General features: G+C 34.4%; 1 protein-coding gene across 3 annotated transcripts in view; it reads right to left on the reverse strand.

Annotated features, from left to right (window-relative positions):
* Positions 1-16,642, reverse strand: part of Sec15 (exocyst complex component Sec15) — a 499,079-nt gene that overhangs the window by 20,391 nt on the left and 462,046 nt on the right. For all 3 annotated transcript variants that reach the window (XM_090391741.1, XM_090391739.1, XM_090391740.1), the window contains one exon: positions 15,699-15,772. In XM_090391741.1, the coding sequence (XP_090247867.1) occupies positions 15,699-15,772 (74 nt within the window). The remainder of the gene's footprint in view (positions 1-15,698; positions 15,773-16,642) is intronic.

A 16,642-nucleotide genomic window follows, 5' to 3' on the forward strand; every position in this document is an offset into this window, starting at 1 on the left:
AAAATAATGTCCCTTGATTAGTACCGTTGATTATTACTTGAAGTATAAAAACAAAAGAGAAATATAACGCATTTCAATATTATTGTGTTTAGATAATATTTATTTATTATTTACAGATTGTTTGTCATAAGATATCGCAAACAAAAGAAATTTATTTTGTTTATAAAAAATGCGGACTATTTCATATGTGCAATTATAAAAGATTTTATTCTGATTATATTTTATTAGTTAAAAAATATTTTTCTTATGCAAGATAAATTAACACAGATGATAATGTGCAAACATTTCATGTTTAGATCATGAAATATTTGTTTAAAAATGATAGCCTTTACAAGTTGATTGTATTAATAAACGTTTTTGTGTGAAATACAGCTTTTTTTTTTTTTTTTTGCTCGACGATGCGAGCCCTTTTTTTAAAATTTCCATAGCAGCAGTATACTCACCACTGGGTATACTGCTGCTAATCTTCTCACACCAAAATGCATAACCTTACATTTTGCCACATTAAATTGACATGCATTCTCCTTAGCCCAGTCCTCCAATCTATCCAAATCATCCTGCAAAATTTTGACATCATGTGCATTCACTATTGCTCTACCCAACTTTGCATCATTAGCAAACAAATGAACAGTTCTTCTCAGCTCCTTTCCTATATCATTAATGAACAAATTAAATAGTAGTGGTCCAAAAACAGAACTCTGCAGCACAGGCCATCTTTTGGGCTCTACTCCTGAATAAACTACTCTCCTATCCATCTCACCAACCCTATATCCATCCCCATATGCTGCAGTTCATGGAAGTGAAATCTGGACAATAAAACAAAAAGACATTAATAACAGTTGAAATGAAGTTTATGAGAAAAACTGCAAAGTATACTCTTCGATCTCAAAAGAAATGAAGAAATTATGCAAAAATTAAATATAAACATAAATGTTTATATTTAAATATAAAATTTTTAAGACTGTGAGACCTACTGGTCTCACACCATCTCTTTAAAGGTCTTCTCTTTATCTTGTCTCTATTTGACAACATTCCATTCACGATGGAACATGGTGAAAGAATGAAAACAGAAAAATTACCAAAACAAACCATTAGGAAAAAGAAAACCAGAATGTCCTCTAAAGAGGACATTCTGGTTTTCTGTTTTTCTTTAAAGAGGACATTTAACGATGACTTCTAAGGCCAGAATAGGCCACTAAGCCTAAATCCTTGAAAAGCATGATGATGATAGTATTTTTCTTATTTACTGAAAGTTTTTTCCCTCCCTATCCAGAAATTACATTTAATACAAGCTATAAATGTCCATATGCTCTGTGGAACCCCTACAAGTTTTTGCATTACCCTACGGTCCCAAGGAATGCTGATATAACTCTTACCTACAGTATCAATATTATAGTTGTAAAATTTCTATAGGTTTAGGTCCTTCTGTAGGTGGGATTTACAAAAATCTGAAATACTCTCTAGAATATACATTGACTTTTTCTAGCACTGCAAGGCATCTGTTACAGGGCAGAGATCTCTGCATCAAGCAATAAATTCATCAACTACTAAAAACATCTATGCCACAGTGGGACTCAACCCCATAGACTCTTGGATGGAGAATGAGAAAGCTATCGACTTGGCTAATCAGGTGAGTAGGACAAAAAATAATTAATTTGCTGTTGTCTTCCTTTCATGGTATTAGGCCTACTGGTCTCACATCATCTCTTTAAAGTTCTTCTCCTCTTTATCTTGTCTCTATTTGACAACATTCCATTCACATATCAAATCCATTTCTTTTTATAATTATCTGTTATTTTTAAAGTTAGTTCTTGTCCTAATTCCTGTAAAATCTTTCTTATCTAGTTTACTGGGTGTTTGTTATTTGGTTTAGTCATGCCAGTACATATGTAATAAATAAGTGGCATACACATGCCTAAAATCTGTATATATAAACAAATGAAATATTTCTTAGAAATACAAAGCAAATAAGTAAAACAGTGCAGAAAAACCCATAAAAATATTTTAAAAAATTAATTAAAATTCATAACATTCATAAAAAACAGATTTTTAAAATCATATATATAAAACAAATTAAATTAATAATAAAAATTAACAAGTATATACAGTCATCCCTCGAATTACGTCCGGGTTCCGTTCCATCAGGCAGGACGTAAGTCGATACATTAAATCAACAGAGTTATAAGGGTTAGGGACTTAACAGTAATAAGTATACTGTCTGTCATTTTAATTTTTAAACCTTATTATAAAACTATACTGTGTGTTACTGCCACTATAAAAGAGGAGAATAATCACAAATCCTCCTCCACAATCACATCTTCATGACCTTCCCTGTGTGAACGATCAGGCTGTAGCTCTTCTGGTGTAACCTTTTTTTTTTTTTTTGATGAAAATGTCCAATGTGCTTTGCTTATTTCTCTTCTTCTTTTCATCATAAATTTGTTCATAGCAAGCAAATGCATCATGTACTTTCGTTTCTATTATTAAGTATCAACTTAATAACTCAATGTATTATCAACATTGGGGTCCATGTCTTCAGCCATTTTGAGGACATCGCTAACTGCAGAGAACACTTCTGCAAGATCCTCACTACAAATTGTTTAATTACCTCTTCCTGTTTCTCTTTTCTCTCTTCCTTTTTTTTTTCCTCTTCTGCAACAGTTGTTCCTCCAGTTCAACCAATTCTTTGTTGGTCAACTCTTCAGGGAAACTTTCTATGAGTTGAATTATGTCGTCATCATTCACTTCAAGATTCAGATTGTTTGCTAGGTCCACTATTACAAACTTCCAAAATCATGCACAAACCTTTCTAATGTCTTTGAGAGGTCACTTCGTCCCAAGCCACAGCAATATTTTAATAGCATTAAAAATATTGAATGTTTTCCAGAATTGCACGAGAGTCTGGTCATTTCCTTCATTAGCAGAAATGGCTTGTGAAAAAGTTCTCCGTAGATAATAAGCCTTAAACACTGCAAGAACTCCCTGATCCATCGGTTGGATCAATGAAGTAGTGTTTGGAGGAAGAAACATGACCTTGATCACTGCTATAAGACGTATAGGACAGATGACCTGGTGCATTATCTAGAATAAAATTTTAAATTCTACATTTTCTTTCACACAATTGCTTTTTATTTCACTCGCATAACAATTGATTAAGGCATCCTCAATTTTTGAGTCATCCACAACTTCTTATTGCTCCAAAAATGAATTGGGAGTATGCTTCCTAATATTTTTGAAGATTTGTGGATTCTCACTGTGCCATGTTACAAATGGTTCCAGTTATATCCAGCCACATTACCCGTAACAGAATCGTAACCCGTGATGGGCATTAAGAGCTATGAAACTAGGTATAGATTTTAGCTTTTTGTGGATTAATGTCCGCTTGGTCATTTTTTTCCAAAATAAGGATGTCTCATCCATATTAAATATTTGCTGCGGCAAATAATTTTCCTCTTTAATAATTTTATCCAATTTCTCCACAAAATCCTTGGCAGCCTTCTTATCAGCACTTGCAGATTCAGTACACATTTTCACATTATGCGGCGCAAAACGCTACTTGAATCTCATGAACCAACCGGAAGAAGTGTTGAATTCGTAGTTATAATCGGGTTCTGCTTTCTCCTTCAACGTGTTGAAGAGACTTAGTGGCTTAGCAGTTAGGGTCACGGTGCTAAGGGGGTATGCTCTTTTCGTTCAGGTCTTCTATCTATGATGCAAGTAGCTTTTCCATATTACCGATAGTACCTTGTCATTGTTTCGTCACTATCGTCGATTTAATGGAAGCAGATCCTTTCATAGCCTGTATGATTTTATCCTTATTTTTCAAAGTGGTCGTCACTGTAGATCATCTGAAGTCATGTGCAATCACATTGACGGACAGTGTTGTATGCGAATGACATCGTGCTGTCTGCAGAATCAAGAGAAGTGGTAGCTAAACTGGAAAGATGGAGGAAAGTACTGGAAGGTATGAAACTGAGCAGAAGTAAGACAGAGTATATGTGTTACAAAGTGGATGGCAGCCAGCAGACAGATCTGGAGCTGGAAGGAAATGTCATCAGGAAGGTTAGGGACTTTAGATACTCAGGTTCTACAGTGGTAGAGAATGGAGAGGATGAGAAGGAAGTGGGATGAAGGAACTGAAGAGAGAGATGGCTGGAGTGCTATGTGATAAAAGGATGCCGATCAATCTAAACGGCAAAATGTATATTACAATAGTTACACCAGGTATGACGTATGCTTTTCTGTGGCCCTCAGGAAAAATAACATCAGCAGGATGGAGGTAGCAGAAATGAGAATGCTTAGGTGGATGTGCAGTGTGACCAGAAAGGATCGTCTGAGAAATGATTATGTGAGGGGAACGGTGAAAGTTATGAACTTAGGAGCGAAGATATAGGATGCAATGTTGAGGTTTGGTCATGTGATGAGGAGGGAAGACGAATATGTGGGAAGAAAAGTCATGCAGATGGATGTGCTGGGGAGGAGAAAGTGTGTGCGGCCAAAGAAGAGATGGAGGGAGCTGGTGGTGGAGGACTTGAGGATGAAGAACTTGGATGTGGTTACAGCCCAAGACTCACCAAAATCAGCAACCCTACTTAAGTGGGACAAGCTGTAGGAGAAGATTCATTTTCTCTGAAAATAAAGAGCCAAAAGGCTTCACTTCGGTGATGTAAAATTATTCAAATTAAGTAAATATTGAATCCAACATTACTTCATAGCTGAGTAGAGAAACTACAAGAGTTTCATGCCAAATATAGAAACTATAAACGTTTCGGCAGATATAAGCGTAAACAAAACTTTCATTGCAGGGGCAACTCATAGTAAAGGTGGAATAAGCTCTGATCACTATCTTTAGAATTTCTCATAATGTAAAACACATCTCCTAGGAGATGTATGATGTTATACATTATTGGAGGGGGGGGTGTCACTACCCAGACTGTTTTCAACCTTATTTGACGTCTTGTCAGTGGGAGCTAGACCCAGAATGTAAATACTCAGGTTGGAGTGATAAGGCACCAAGAATAACTGAAAATAAAGAGCCAAAAAGTCTTCACATCGGCAACTTAAAATTATTCAAATTAAGTGGATATTGAATCCAACATTGCTTCATAGCCAAGTAGAGAGACTACAAGAGTTTCGTGCCAAATATAGAAACTATAAATGTTGATTTGAATAATTTTACATCGCCGAAGTGAAGCCTTTTGGCTTTTTATTTTCAGTAATTCTTGGTGCCTTTCATAAAGCGACACCTTTTTTTGACAACTCGTATGGTAAAGTATAAGTTCTGCATCACTCCAACCGAGTATTTATATTCTGAGTCTGGCTCCTACTGACGAGACCTCAATTAAGGTCAAAACCGGTCTGGGTAGTAACCCCAGACCCATAATGTATATCATACATCTCCTAGGAGATCTGTTTTATATTATGGGAAATACTAAAGATAGTGATCAGAGCTTACTCCACCTTTATTACGAGTTTCCCCTGTCATGAAAGTTTTGCTTATGCTTGTATCCGCTGAAACATTTATAGTTTCTATACTCGGCTATGAAGTAATGTTGGATTCAATATCCACTTAATTCAAATTATTTTTTTTTTATTTCAAATTTTAATACATGTATTATCCATTTATTTTCAGTGATATTTTTGTTTTTTCACGCATGCATAAATAATTTCTCTTCGTAAATTCAAAGCACCATGATGGAGACCTTAAGGGTTAAAGCTGTATTACTGAGAGGAGACTGCCACATAGCCTTTAAAGGATTGCAGAGAACCAACCAGGGCTTCTGACCTAATGTCCAATTCTCACCTTCTTGTGGTGCACCATGTTAGGTATCTACCTGGATACTGACAAATGGGGATGGACTGGCAATTTGGGATTTAGCCGATCAAAAAACATCATGGAAAATATTCTTATTGGCTTAAACCACGATAAGAAATGATGGTACAACATAACAAAATTTCATGCTGGCTGGGGTGTCGCATGGTTTAACAAGTCCCCCATTGTTTTTGCCAGGGAACCAGTGAAAAATCAGCTACTGGAACAAATCCTTAAACACACCACAAGTCAACATCAGAGTTCAAAATCAGTACTATAAGCATAAAAAGCTTGAATGGCAAACAAATGGAGCTAGCTGAGGAACTGGATAAATACCAGATTGACATAATAGGAGTAACTGAAACAAAAAAAGACAAAAACTAGTGAGATCTTTCTGAGAAATAAATACAAAATGTTATATTCAGGAAATGACAATCAAGGAAAAGAAGGAGTAACTATAGTATTCAACACTAAATATGAGGCTAATCTTGAATGGCAGCAATATCAAGTAGAGCGATCTGGGCAAATATCAGAATGGGGAACTGGACAATGAGACTTATTTGTGCCTATGGTTCCACAGAAGGTTCTACTAAGGTAGAAGTGGAGGAATTTTTTAAGGCTTTAGAGAAAGCAAGTGACACAATGAAAATTGAAAACTTCGTCCTTGTTGGGGATCTAAATAACAGAGTAGGAATGATTGTCAGACATACAAAAACATTTTGGGAAAATTTGAAGAAAAGAGCAAAGCTAATAATAATGGCAAATATCTGTTGGATTTCTGCTCAGGATAGACTGGTTATTACTAACACAATTCCAACATAAAAATATGCACAAATTCACATGGAGAGAAGAGGCAAGGAATAAGAAAAGTCTTATTGACTATATTATTGATGATAGTGATGTTTTCTCACTAACGCAGGACACTACAGTGTATAGAGGATTTGAAATTGGAAGTGATCATCATTTAGTCTTGAGCAGGATAAAATTGAATTTCATATTGAAAAGAAGATAAAAAGTTTTTAAGCGAATAAAAGTTGAGCAGCTTTCAGATGCAGATTGTAGACTAAAATACACAAATATTATTCAAGAAAAAATGAGAGTTTGAGAACAGGAACCAAATCTTGGAGGTTCAGTGGCAAATCCTGAAGAAAATATTGATTGATTCAACCAGAGAGGCATGTGACGAGGTTGTCTGCAAAGATAGAAAAATCAGAACTCCATGGTGGAGCTCTGATTTTTTAAACTTCCAGTGTCCAAAGTTAACGCGTCATGAAGGGAAAGAAGAAAGCATATCGAAAGTTCCTGGAATAAATCAACTTGTGCTCTTAGAGAATACAGAGACAAATGTAAGAAAGCTAAGCACTGTGTAAAACTAACTAAACAAGAGTCATGGGAAAACTCTGGCAAGATATTCTGGAGGTTGTTGAAAGAGTGCTGTAAAAGGAATTAGAGATGATAAAGGTGACATGAAAACTGGAGGAAAAGATATCCTTGATGTATGGAGTAATTACTTTGAAAAATTGCTAAATGAAATAATCAGTGACAACACAGTGATAAAAAAACACTCAACAGGCATGCAATCAGGAATACATATCATACTTGAAGTAGAAAAAGCCATTAAAAGCCTGAAATGTGGAAAGGGCAGGTAGATATTCGACCAGAAATGCTCAAGTATGGAGGTACAAAAGTCTTACATTGGCTGCACTGCATAGTTCAGAAGGCCTAGACAGAGGGACAAATTCCAGATTAGTGGAGTAGAGCTCGCATAGTACCCACATATCAAAAGGGAAATAGAATTGAATGTGAGAATTACAGAGGTATTTCCCTACTGTGTGTGTGTGTTCCTGGTAAGATTTATGCAAGTATACTTGAGAAACAGTTGAGAAGGATTGTGGAAGAGAAGTTTGGTGAAGAACAAGCTGGATTCAGGCCAAATAGAGGCTGTCAGGATCAGATTTTCACTTTATGACAAATAGTTGAGAAATCATGGGAATATAACGAAGATCTCTATTTAGGTTTTCAAGAACTGGAAAAGGCATATGACAAGGTGCAAAGAAAAGCTATTCAAAACACTACAGTTGTATGGTGTCAATGGGGCATTAGATCAAGCAATACTTAGTCTTTACTTCAATGGCATACTTCACATCCATGTTTTTAATACAGTGATTGCACTTAGCACCTTAAGATGAAAAGTTTTTATTCAAAGAAGAGTGATTTTCATTGTCACATATGACACTATGAATAAGCTTAATGGAAGGTCTGAGCACCACAAAAGAATGTCTCATCACCAGAACAAAGTCTCAATGATACTTAGCCCATTCACAATATTAATGTATATGACAGGTTTTCAAGATTTTTTTTTAGGTGGTGTGGACATAAGAATCCACACGTGATCCATAGTTTAAATTTTACTTGGTCACATTGTAAAGACAAAGAGAAATAATTTATGAGAACAATTAAAAAAGTGAATTGATTGCATAAAAGGATTTCTTCCCTCATAAATCTTATTTTGAGGAAGAAATGCATTTGAATATATATGAGTGTTATATGAATAATTAAGGCAAAAAAATAAAATAAACCATTCTATTCATTTATAAAAAGCATGACTAGTTTTGTTCTCCCTGATGGACATCATTTGGTACAAATATACAGAGAAGAAAAAATTCGTCAAAACAGAAATACAATAACTCTCATTACCCTGAAAAAGATAGCTATACTTTGACACTATTCTGGACTAGTTAAACATGTGTACATTGTATTGTTTTTACCATAACTGAGATTTACATGATGGTTAGAGATGATTATTATTTCTATGAATTCTAGTATTTTTCATTTTCATGATAACATTGGTGTAGGATCTACATTGCATCCCAAATTATTGCATGTGTAGTGGACTGGTTGTCATCTGGATTTACACAGTTTGGATTTACAGACTTTATACCATTTAGTTTTAAGTAGAATAAAAGTGAATATCATAATAAAAAGAAAAGTGTGTAAGAAAGTTTTAAAAAGAATCAAAGTTGAACTGTAGAGACTAAAATCCACAAATATCACTGAATGGATGGAAAAAATGAAAGTGCATGAAAACAAGAACCAAACCTTAGAAATTCAGTAGCAGATCCAGAAGAAAGCATCAACTGATTCAGCCAGAGGCAAGTGGGGGATGGGTGTTTGCAAGGATAGAAAAATCAGAACTTCATGATAGACTCAGGAAGTTAAAGAGACAATTCAGGAAAAGAAGGCAGCATATTAAATGTTCCTGGCAAGTACGTCATCACGTTCTCTGAAAGAATAACAGAGAAAAATGTAAGAAAGTAAAGCACTTTGTAAAACAGAAGAAATGGGAAGATTTTGGTAGGAACAGAGAAAACAAATACCAGAAAGGTGGCAAGATTCTGGGAGGAGCAAAGAATCTTATAAATGGAAATAGAAGCTTAGTGTAAAAGGAATCATATGTTAAAGGTGACATGAAAACTGAATATAAAGAAATGCTAGATATCTGGAGTAATTAATTTGAAAGATTACAAAATGAGACAAGCAGTGATGGCACAGGGGTGGTGGAAGATATTAAAGAGAAATGCAATCAGGAGTACATATTAATACTTCAGGAAGAAAAAGCCATCAAAAGCCTGAAATATGGAAAGGCAGCTGGAGTAGATGATATTTGACTGTAAATGCTCAAATATGGAGGTTAAACGTTTTGTAAATCTGGAAAAGGTACAGTCAGATCTCTTTTTATGCGGTAGATATGTTCCACAGAAAACTGCATATAACAAAATCCCACAAAAAAAAAGACCCAACTTACATTGAAAAATTAGGGATACGTTCCATAATTTTCTAAAACCACATAAAATCAAAGCAATGAATTAAAATAAACCTAATCACATAAAAAGGTTATAAAAATATTTATAATATTTTTATAACTAAGTTTGTTTTAGAGCTTTATTCATTTAATTTTATTGAAAAGTAACAATTTTTTTACATTTTTTTCATCAGAATTATCATCGCTATTAGACAATATTCAGCAACGTTTGTGAACGGGTGCAAAATCACTTTCATCACTTAAAGAGGTAGTCAGCGCATCAGATCTGTATGGTAAAGGCAATGGTTCTTCACAAACAGAATTAGCTTCACCCTCGTTCTGTGCTGATTTTTTTCTTCTGACAATGTAATCAGTCATTAAATTTTGCGATGATGATTTTACTAATTTTTTATATACAGCTTGCGATATCCAGACATACAGTTCTTCAGCTCATGTTGGAATAAACGCTCGTTCAGAATTTGTGTCATTAACAAGAAAATGATTTTTCAATTTATTGCACAGTTCAAGACCTTCACTATCATTTCCGGTTCACTATCATTTTCTGGATCTTCGACGATATCTAAAATTAATCGATATCCAATAATATCATCGTCACTTAAGACATTATCCACAAGCAATTCTTCTATATCATTCTGGCTAAATGTATCAAAACCTTCTCCACCATTTCATGTGTCAAAGTAATGATTTCAGCTGATAATGTAGATGTTTGAATGGTTGCACTGTTTGCAACACATCCAGGCCAAGTTGCTTTCCAGCAGGCATTTAAAGTTTGTGATCTTATTTCAGCGATAGCAGATACAACATGATTTAAGCAGTCCAAAGTAGAAAACTTTTTCCAAACATGAGTTACTGTTAATGATTAATTTTATAGTTTATCCAATATAAATTGAAAAGTGTGCTTAACATAATATTTTTTAAAAGTAGCAATTATGTCTTGATCTAATGGCTGAATAATGCTTGTTGTATTGGGTGGAAAAAATACTACCTGCACATTTGGATGTTCTAAATGCGGATGACTTGGTGCATTGTCAACAATTAATAAAATTTTAAAATCGAGAGCTTTTTGTTTCATATATGTTTCCACTTCTGGTACAAAACAATTATTGAACCATTCAACCAAACTGCTGCATTAAATACAGCAGTTTTTACCCAGGCCTTTATATTAGCCATCCAATGTACGCAGCTGTTTTAGATCTTTGCCTTTTAGAGCACATGGTCTTCAAGATCAATTTACTAGGAGGGGTTTCAACATTTGATCCCCTGATGTGTTGCTACAAACTAACAACGTTATTATTCGATCTTTGCTTGCTTTAAACCCACTTGCTTTTTTCTCATACTTTGTGATATAAATTCGACTAGGCATTTTCTTCCAAAACAATCCTGTTTCGTCAGCGTTAAACTCTTGATCAGGACAACATTCACCTTCTTCAATAATTCTGGCTAACTTCTCTTGAAAATTTTTGAATGCTTCATCTGCTGCTGCAACCACACCTGTAATCTTCATGTTATGAAGTGCATTCCCTTTTAAAAACCTGGTTAGCCATCCTTTGCTAGCCGAAAATTCTTTATCAGCCTGGGAAACAGAAGTAGATGGCTCCAATTGCTTCATCTTCATAAAACCATACAGCCTTTTGTTTAATTAAATAACCACTTATGGGAATTCTTCTTTGAGTTAATTCTTCAATCCAAATTATGAGCGCTTGTTCCATTTTTTCTAATAAAGAATCTCTTGAGTACGGTGATAATTTGATAATTTTGTGCCAGAAATGACAGATTTTCTTATTGCAACCTCATTCTTTTAAATTGCTCTTATAGTAGATTCGCCTAAATCAAAATGTTTACCAATTGCCGTAGATCCCTCTTCTTTTGATAAGTGATCTAAAATTGCAATTTTCATTTCCAAAGAAATTGCTTTTCTTTGGTGCTTTTTTTTTTTCTCCATTGGGCCAAATTAATTCTTTAAAATAAAAATTAGCAAAATTTAGACTTAAGATAATGAAAAGACAAACACTTACTCACATGCAAAATTAAACTTCACGACTCACTGCTTACACATTACTCATGTCACGCCAGAATGTGCTGCAACACACTGTTCATTATGTACAACAGTACACAAGTTTTGAAGTTATGCACCGCATAACTTCAAAATTGCATAAAAAAGATACACATAAACAGAGACTCGAGTGTATGACAAGATGCCAAGAAAAAATAGTTCCACAATGATATGGTGTAAATGGCACACTATATCAAGCAATACAAACTGTATTGCTTGATATAGGTTGTAAATGAGCAGTTAGAATTGAAGGCAGTATAGGAAGATGGTCTGATATTAAATCTGTTATGAGACAAGGGTGCATATTATCTCCAATGTTATTCATCATCTATATGAATCACGTTATGAAGGAAAGTGACATTACGTTTGATATGAAAACTGGATATATTCAACTCAGATCTTTATACAGATTATGTTATGCTGTTAAATAAATCTTGTATAAGTCTGCAGGATTTCCTAATTAAATTTAATAACTGCTGTAATAAATATTGTGTGAAAATCCTGTGAAAAATGGCAGGAAAACTGAAAACATCAACTGCATCCTGAATGGAGAACCTATAGAGCAAGTAAAACATTTTAACTATTTAGGCACAAATGAAATAGACAATGGAATTATCAGAACTAATAAGGTAGGAAGTTAACTAAATCAATTTGTATAGAATAAGAGAGAAATTAATGAAATACAGTAAAACCCCGAAGTTACGTGGTAGGTGGGACCAACGAAAAGCACGTAAGTCGAATTTGCATAATTCGGGGTATAATTTTGCATGTAATTTATATATACAAACATACACTGGTACCAAAGGTTTACATAAACACCTATATTTTTTAAGAAATATAATCATAATCGTAGTTTTTCGTACATAAAAAAAAAGAAAGTTATTTCGATGTCGATGGTTTAATAAAATCTAATAGATTCGTCTTACGGCATAATGTCTTTTTCTTGTCACGCAAAATTTCTTCATAGCAGGCTAATGATTTTTTTATTCCTTGCCTTTTGCCTTGTGGCTACAGTTCATTCCTCGTTAGAATCTATGTCCTCCAATATCTGTAAACCTTTCTTTTATGATTGTTCTTACTGTAGATTCCTGTAGATCGAACTTCTTTGCTAGCTCACAAATTTTCATTCTGCCTTCAAAATCCTTAATAATGTTGCATTTTGTTTCCAAAGTCAATGTTTTTCTTTTCTTGCTAGCTGTAGAAGAATCGGACTTGCTTCTTTTGGATGACATTATTATTTTTTATGTGATAAAATTTTTATCAAGAACATAACATTAAACAATCGCGAGGTTTGTAGACTATAACAATCGTGTATGAATGGAGACCGTGCAAAACACATCAGTGCTTGTTCACAGCATGTGCGACACTGGCGAATGCAGCCAGCATCTGAAAGATACAACTAGTGGTGAGGCGTGAAGTGGGACAGGAATACGTACATATAAGAACGTAACTCCGGATTCGCGTAAGTCGGGGTATGACTGTACTTAACTGGCTATGTACAAGACAGTGTTCAAACCTACTTTAACTTACAGATCTAAGAGCTGGATAAGAAATAAAACACTTGATCAAAGACTGGAGACCACAGATATGAATTCTTAGAAAACAATAAGAGAGTGAACAGATGGCATCAGTGGCATATTATATTAAAAAAATGAAGGGATTAAGAAGGAACTTAATATTGTTAGCATTCAGGAGTGTGTGAGCTGAGCTAACCTCAGGTGGTATGGTCACTTATGCAGAATGGGAGAGTAATGGTTAGCAAAACAAGTGTTTTTTTTTTTTTTTTTGATAGGATGGCAGAAAGACACCTAGAGGAAGACCAAAATCTTCCTCTGGGTGTCTTCAAACAGTAAGAAGTACTTAAGGAAACCAAAATATAAGATCTTACAATACTGGAGTCATGACACATAACAGATTAATTTTGCAAAAAAATTGTCAATAGGAAGTTAGTAATGCTGTAACTGATTCATGTAGTACTATTATAATATCCTGCACATATCAGGAATTTGATGATGAGTTTAATACATGACTAGACAGAGCCAAGCTCTGGATCTTGCATATGCGATGTTTGCAATATGCTCTCTATGTAATGATCTATGGATTTTTCTCTTTTGTTTGCTTGTTATATGGGATGATTCAATCACCAAAAAAAAAAAAAAAAAAAGAAAAAAAAGACAAGCACCTGGGTACTTCAGACTGGCATGTTCTGGTTTTACTGGATGAAGCAGGGATCATAGTTTTGGTTAGAGGGATGAATGTGGTTTGGATCATGTACTTAAAGAATTTTTGTTAACCTGGTTGAAGTGGAGGTAAATATATAAGAGAGAGAGAGAGAGACACACACTTTCTTATTTTGAACTTATCATTTTCATGATGATTTTGTGGATGGAACAAAAGTCTGGTTCTAAATCTCACTAAGTTACCCTAAAGGATCACTACTAAACTCATCACTCCAGGATAGGAAACTCTGTGGTAGCCCCACTCAGTGACAGGCAAAAACCTGCCAGTAAGCAGAGCCTCTCTACTCCCTAGGAAGCAAGCAATCCCAAAGATGAACATTATTAAATATTATCAGTGGGAGCCAGACCCAGAAGAGATACTATGGTTGAAGTAATGCAGAAGTCATATATTTCCAATATACAAATAGTGAAAAGGTATATCACCTTATTATTAAATTACTCTGGATCAGAGATAAATTTCGAAAGTTTTTTCGCTTGGTTATATTACAAATTAAAGATGCCAAGAAATGATATTCTTGGTTTGATTCTTTATCCAAGGTGTAAGCAAACAAAGTTTGCACACGAGGAATCTTTACAATTGGTCTACCCAGTTGTGAAGATTTTCCTGTCCTCAGGGAGCATGAAGCAGTGACTCAGTCTGCAACCCTAAATTTAATGATTTTATTGCTATACCATATTACTTCTCTTTTTTTAATATTTTAATTCACATACTTTGTTGTTATTCTTATTCTAAGTTTTTTTTTTTTTAGATGTTTCTCACTTTTTTCAATTCTCTGGTCAAATTTCTAATAATTATGTTTAATTGGATATTTCAAATGTCAGATTTTCCATGCTTATATTATCAACATCACTGCTGCAACATTTCTGCTCAGTAGGACAAAGATTATTCTCACCAGCACCTATGCTGACTTGTGTTTTTGATACTGTCTTGTTGTGGCAAGTTTTTGGTGCCATTTTTTAAAAAAAACTAACACAATTTCTACATGCATTAAATACACTTAAAAAATGACAATAATATACTAAAAATACATCAGTTAATCTAAAAAACATTCAATAAATCAAAAATATCACCAGTCTTAGTATTAGACTCATATTCAGCTACTAACTGTACCAATCCCAAACCTGCCCATCCTTAGAATATTGTTCACATATTTCGAGTGGTGCACCCAAAACATCCCTTAAAATTCCTGATGCTGTCTCCAGAGGAGAGTGATTTGGCTGATAGATGATTCCTTTCTCACTTCAACCACTAACTCACAGGCATAGTTTTTCTGCTCTGTATCTTTTTTGCAGGTACTTCATCGCAGCTATTGCTCCAGTAAACTGGTAGCTATCATTCCTCTGTAAAAACAGTAGCAGGAGCTGCCCAACATCTCCTCAATCCAAAGACACTGAACCTGCTTCTTCTCTAATTCATTCATTCCATCTACTTCTGCACTCTGGAACAGGCTTCCCCTCATGAAGCAACTACAACCTTCAACCTCAAAAGAATTCTTTCTCATCCCTCACATGGCATCAATGTGTTATAGTTTCTTCTACCACCAGTGTATGGAACTGATATATAAAGAAAAAAAATAGTCTGGGAATTTAGCACAGTTTTTATATCCATCATGTGTGGTATATATAATGTTCTTCACCTTTCCATTAATGTGTTAAGCTCAATGGTGTGTCTGAAGTCAAGAAACTTGTTTCACATACTAACCTAATTAATGCTAAGATATGACAGTTAATCTTATCAGTGACATGCACATGATTACAGTTCAATTTTACCTCTCTGAGCTCAGCAAAACACATCAATAGATCATTTTCCTGAAATCCTCTCACTGGTTTAGAAGTGGCAAATTCTGTTCAAAGAAATATTTTCAGATCATATGAGGAAGTCAAACTTATTTATTTAGTATACTTATAAATTTACTTGCAGAAGAAAATTATTTGTTTACAAAAAATGTGTTTCACCCAACATTATTTGTCTGGTAATCATTTAAAAAAAATTCTGTCATGTTGTACTATCATTTTACATTATGCTTTAAGTAAATTAGAATACAATTTGATCAGCTAAATCTCAAATTGCCAGCCCATCTTCACATGTTTGATATCCAGGTAGATACCTAATAGGGAGAGGAGCACCACAAGAAGGTAAGGATTTGAAATTAGGTCAGAAGCCCTGGTCAGTTCTCTGCATTCTTTAAAAGGCTATATGGAGGTTGCTTCGCAGCTTTGACTCTTAAACACCCAAAGATCTAAGTGGATTGATACAGTAAAAAAATGCCTCAGAAGAGAGAAATATGTGATCTGATAATATTGGAGTCTTGACAGATAACAGATTAATTTCGAGGAAGATTTTTCGATAGGAAATCAGTAATTATGTAACTTTTTCATGTAGTACAATCATAATATCAGGACACATGATAGGAATTTGATGATGATGTTCATTTAAGGAATGTTTCAAATGCTCATTTATGTGGAAAGTATTCAAATACCCATTTAGTCAAGTGAAAAGGAAATTATTCCAAACACAGACAAATGAGTAAATAGGAATAATAAATTTACTTTAATCATTTATCTAAGTGTGAGCAAACAAAGTTTGCACTTGAAAATATCTTCAGCACTGATGAAAGGTAGTGCAACACCAGGCAACTCAGAGCAAAGGTTGAACCAAGCTATCATCACTCCTATCTCAGTATCTCCCATAATGCAAAACACATCTCCTTGCA

This window comes from Typopeltis vanoorti, chromosome 4 (genome assembly GCF_054136105.1).
Source record: "Typopeltis vanoorti isolate ZY-2024b chromosome 4, IOZ_Tvanoo_1.0, whole genome shotgun sequence".
Classification (NCBI taxonomy): domain Eukaryota; kingdom Metazoa; phylum Arthropoda; class Arachnida; order Uropygi; family Thelyphonidae; genus Typopeltis; species Typopeltis vanoorti.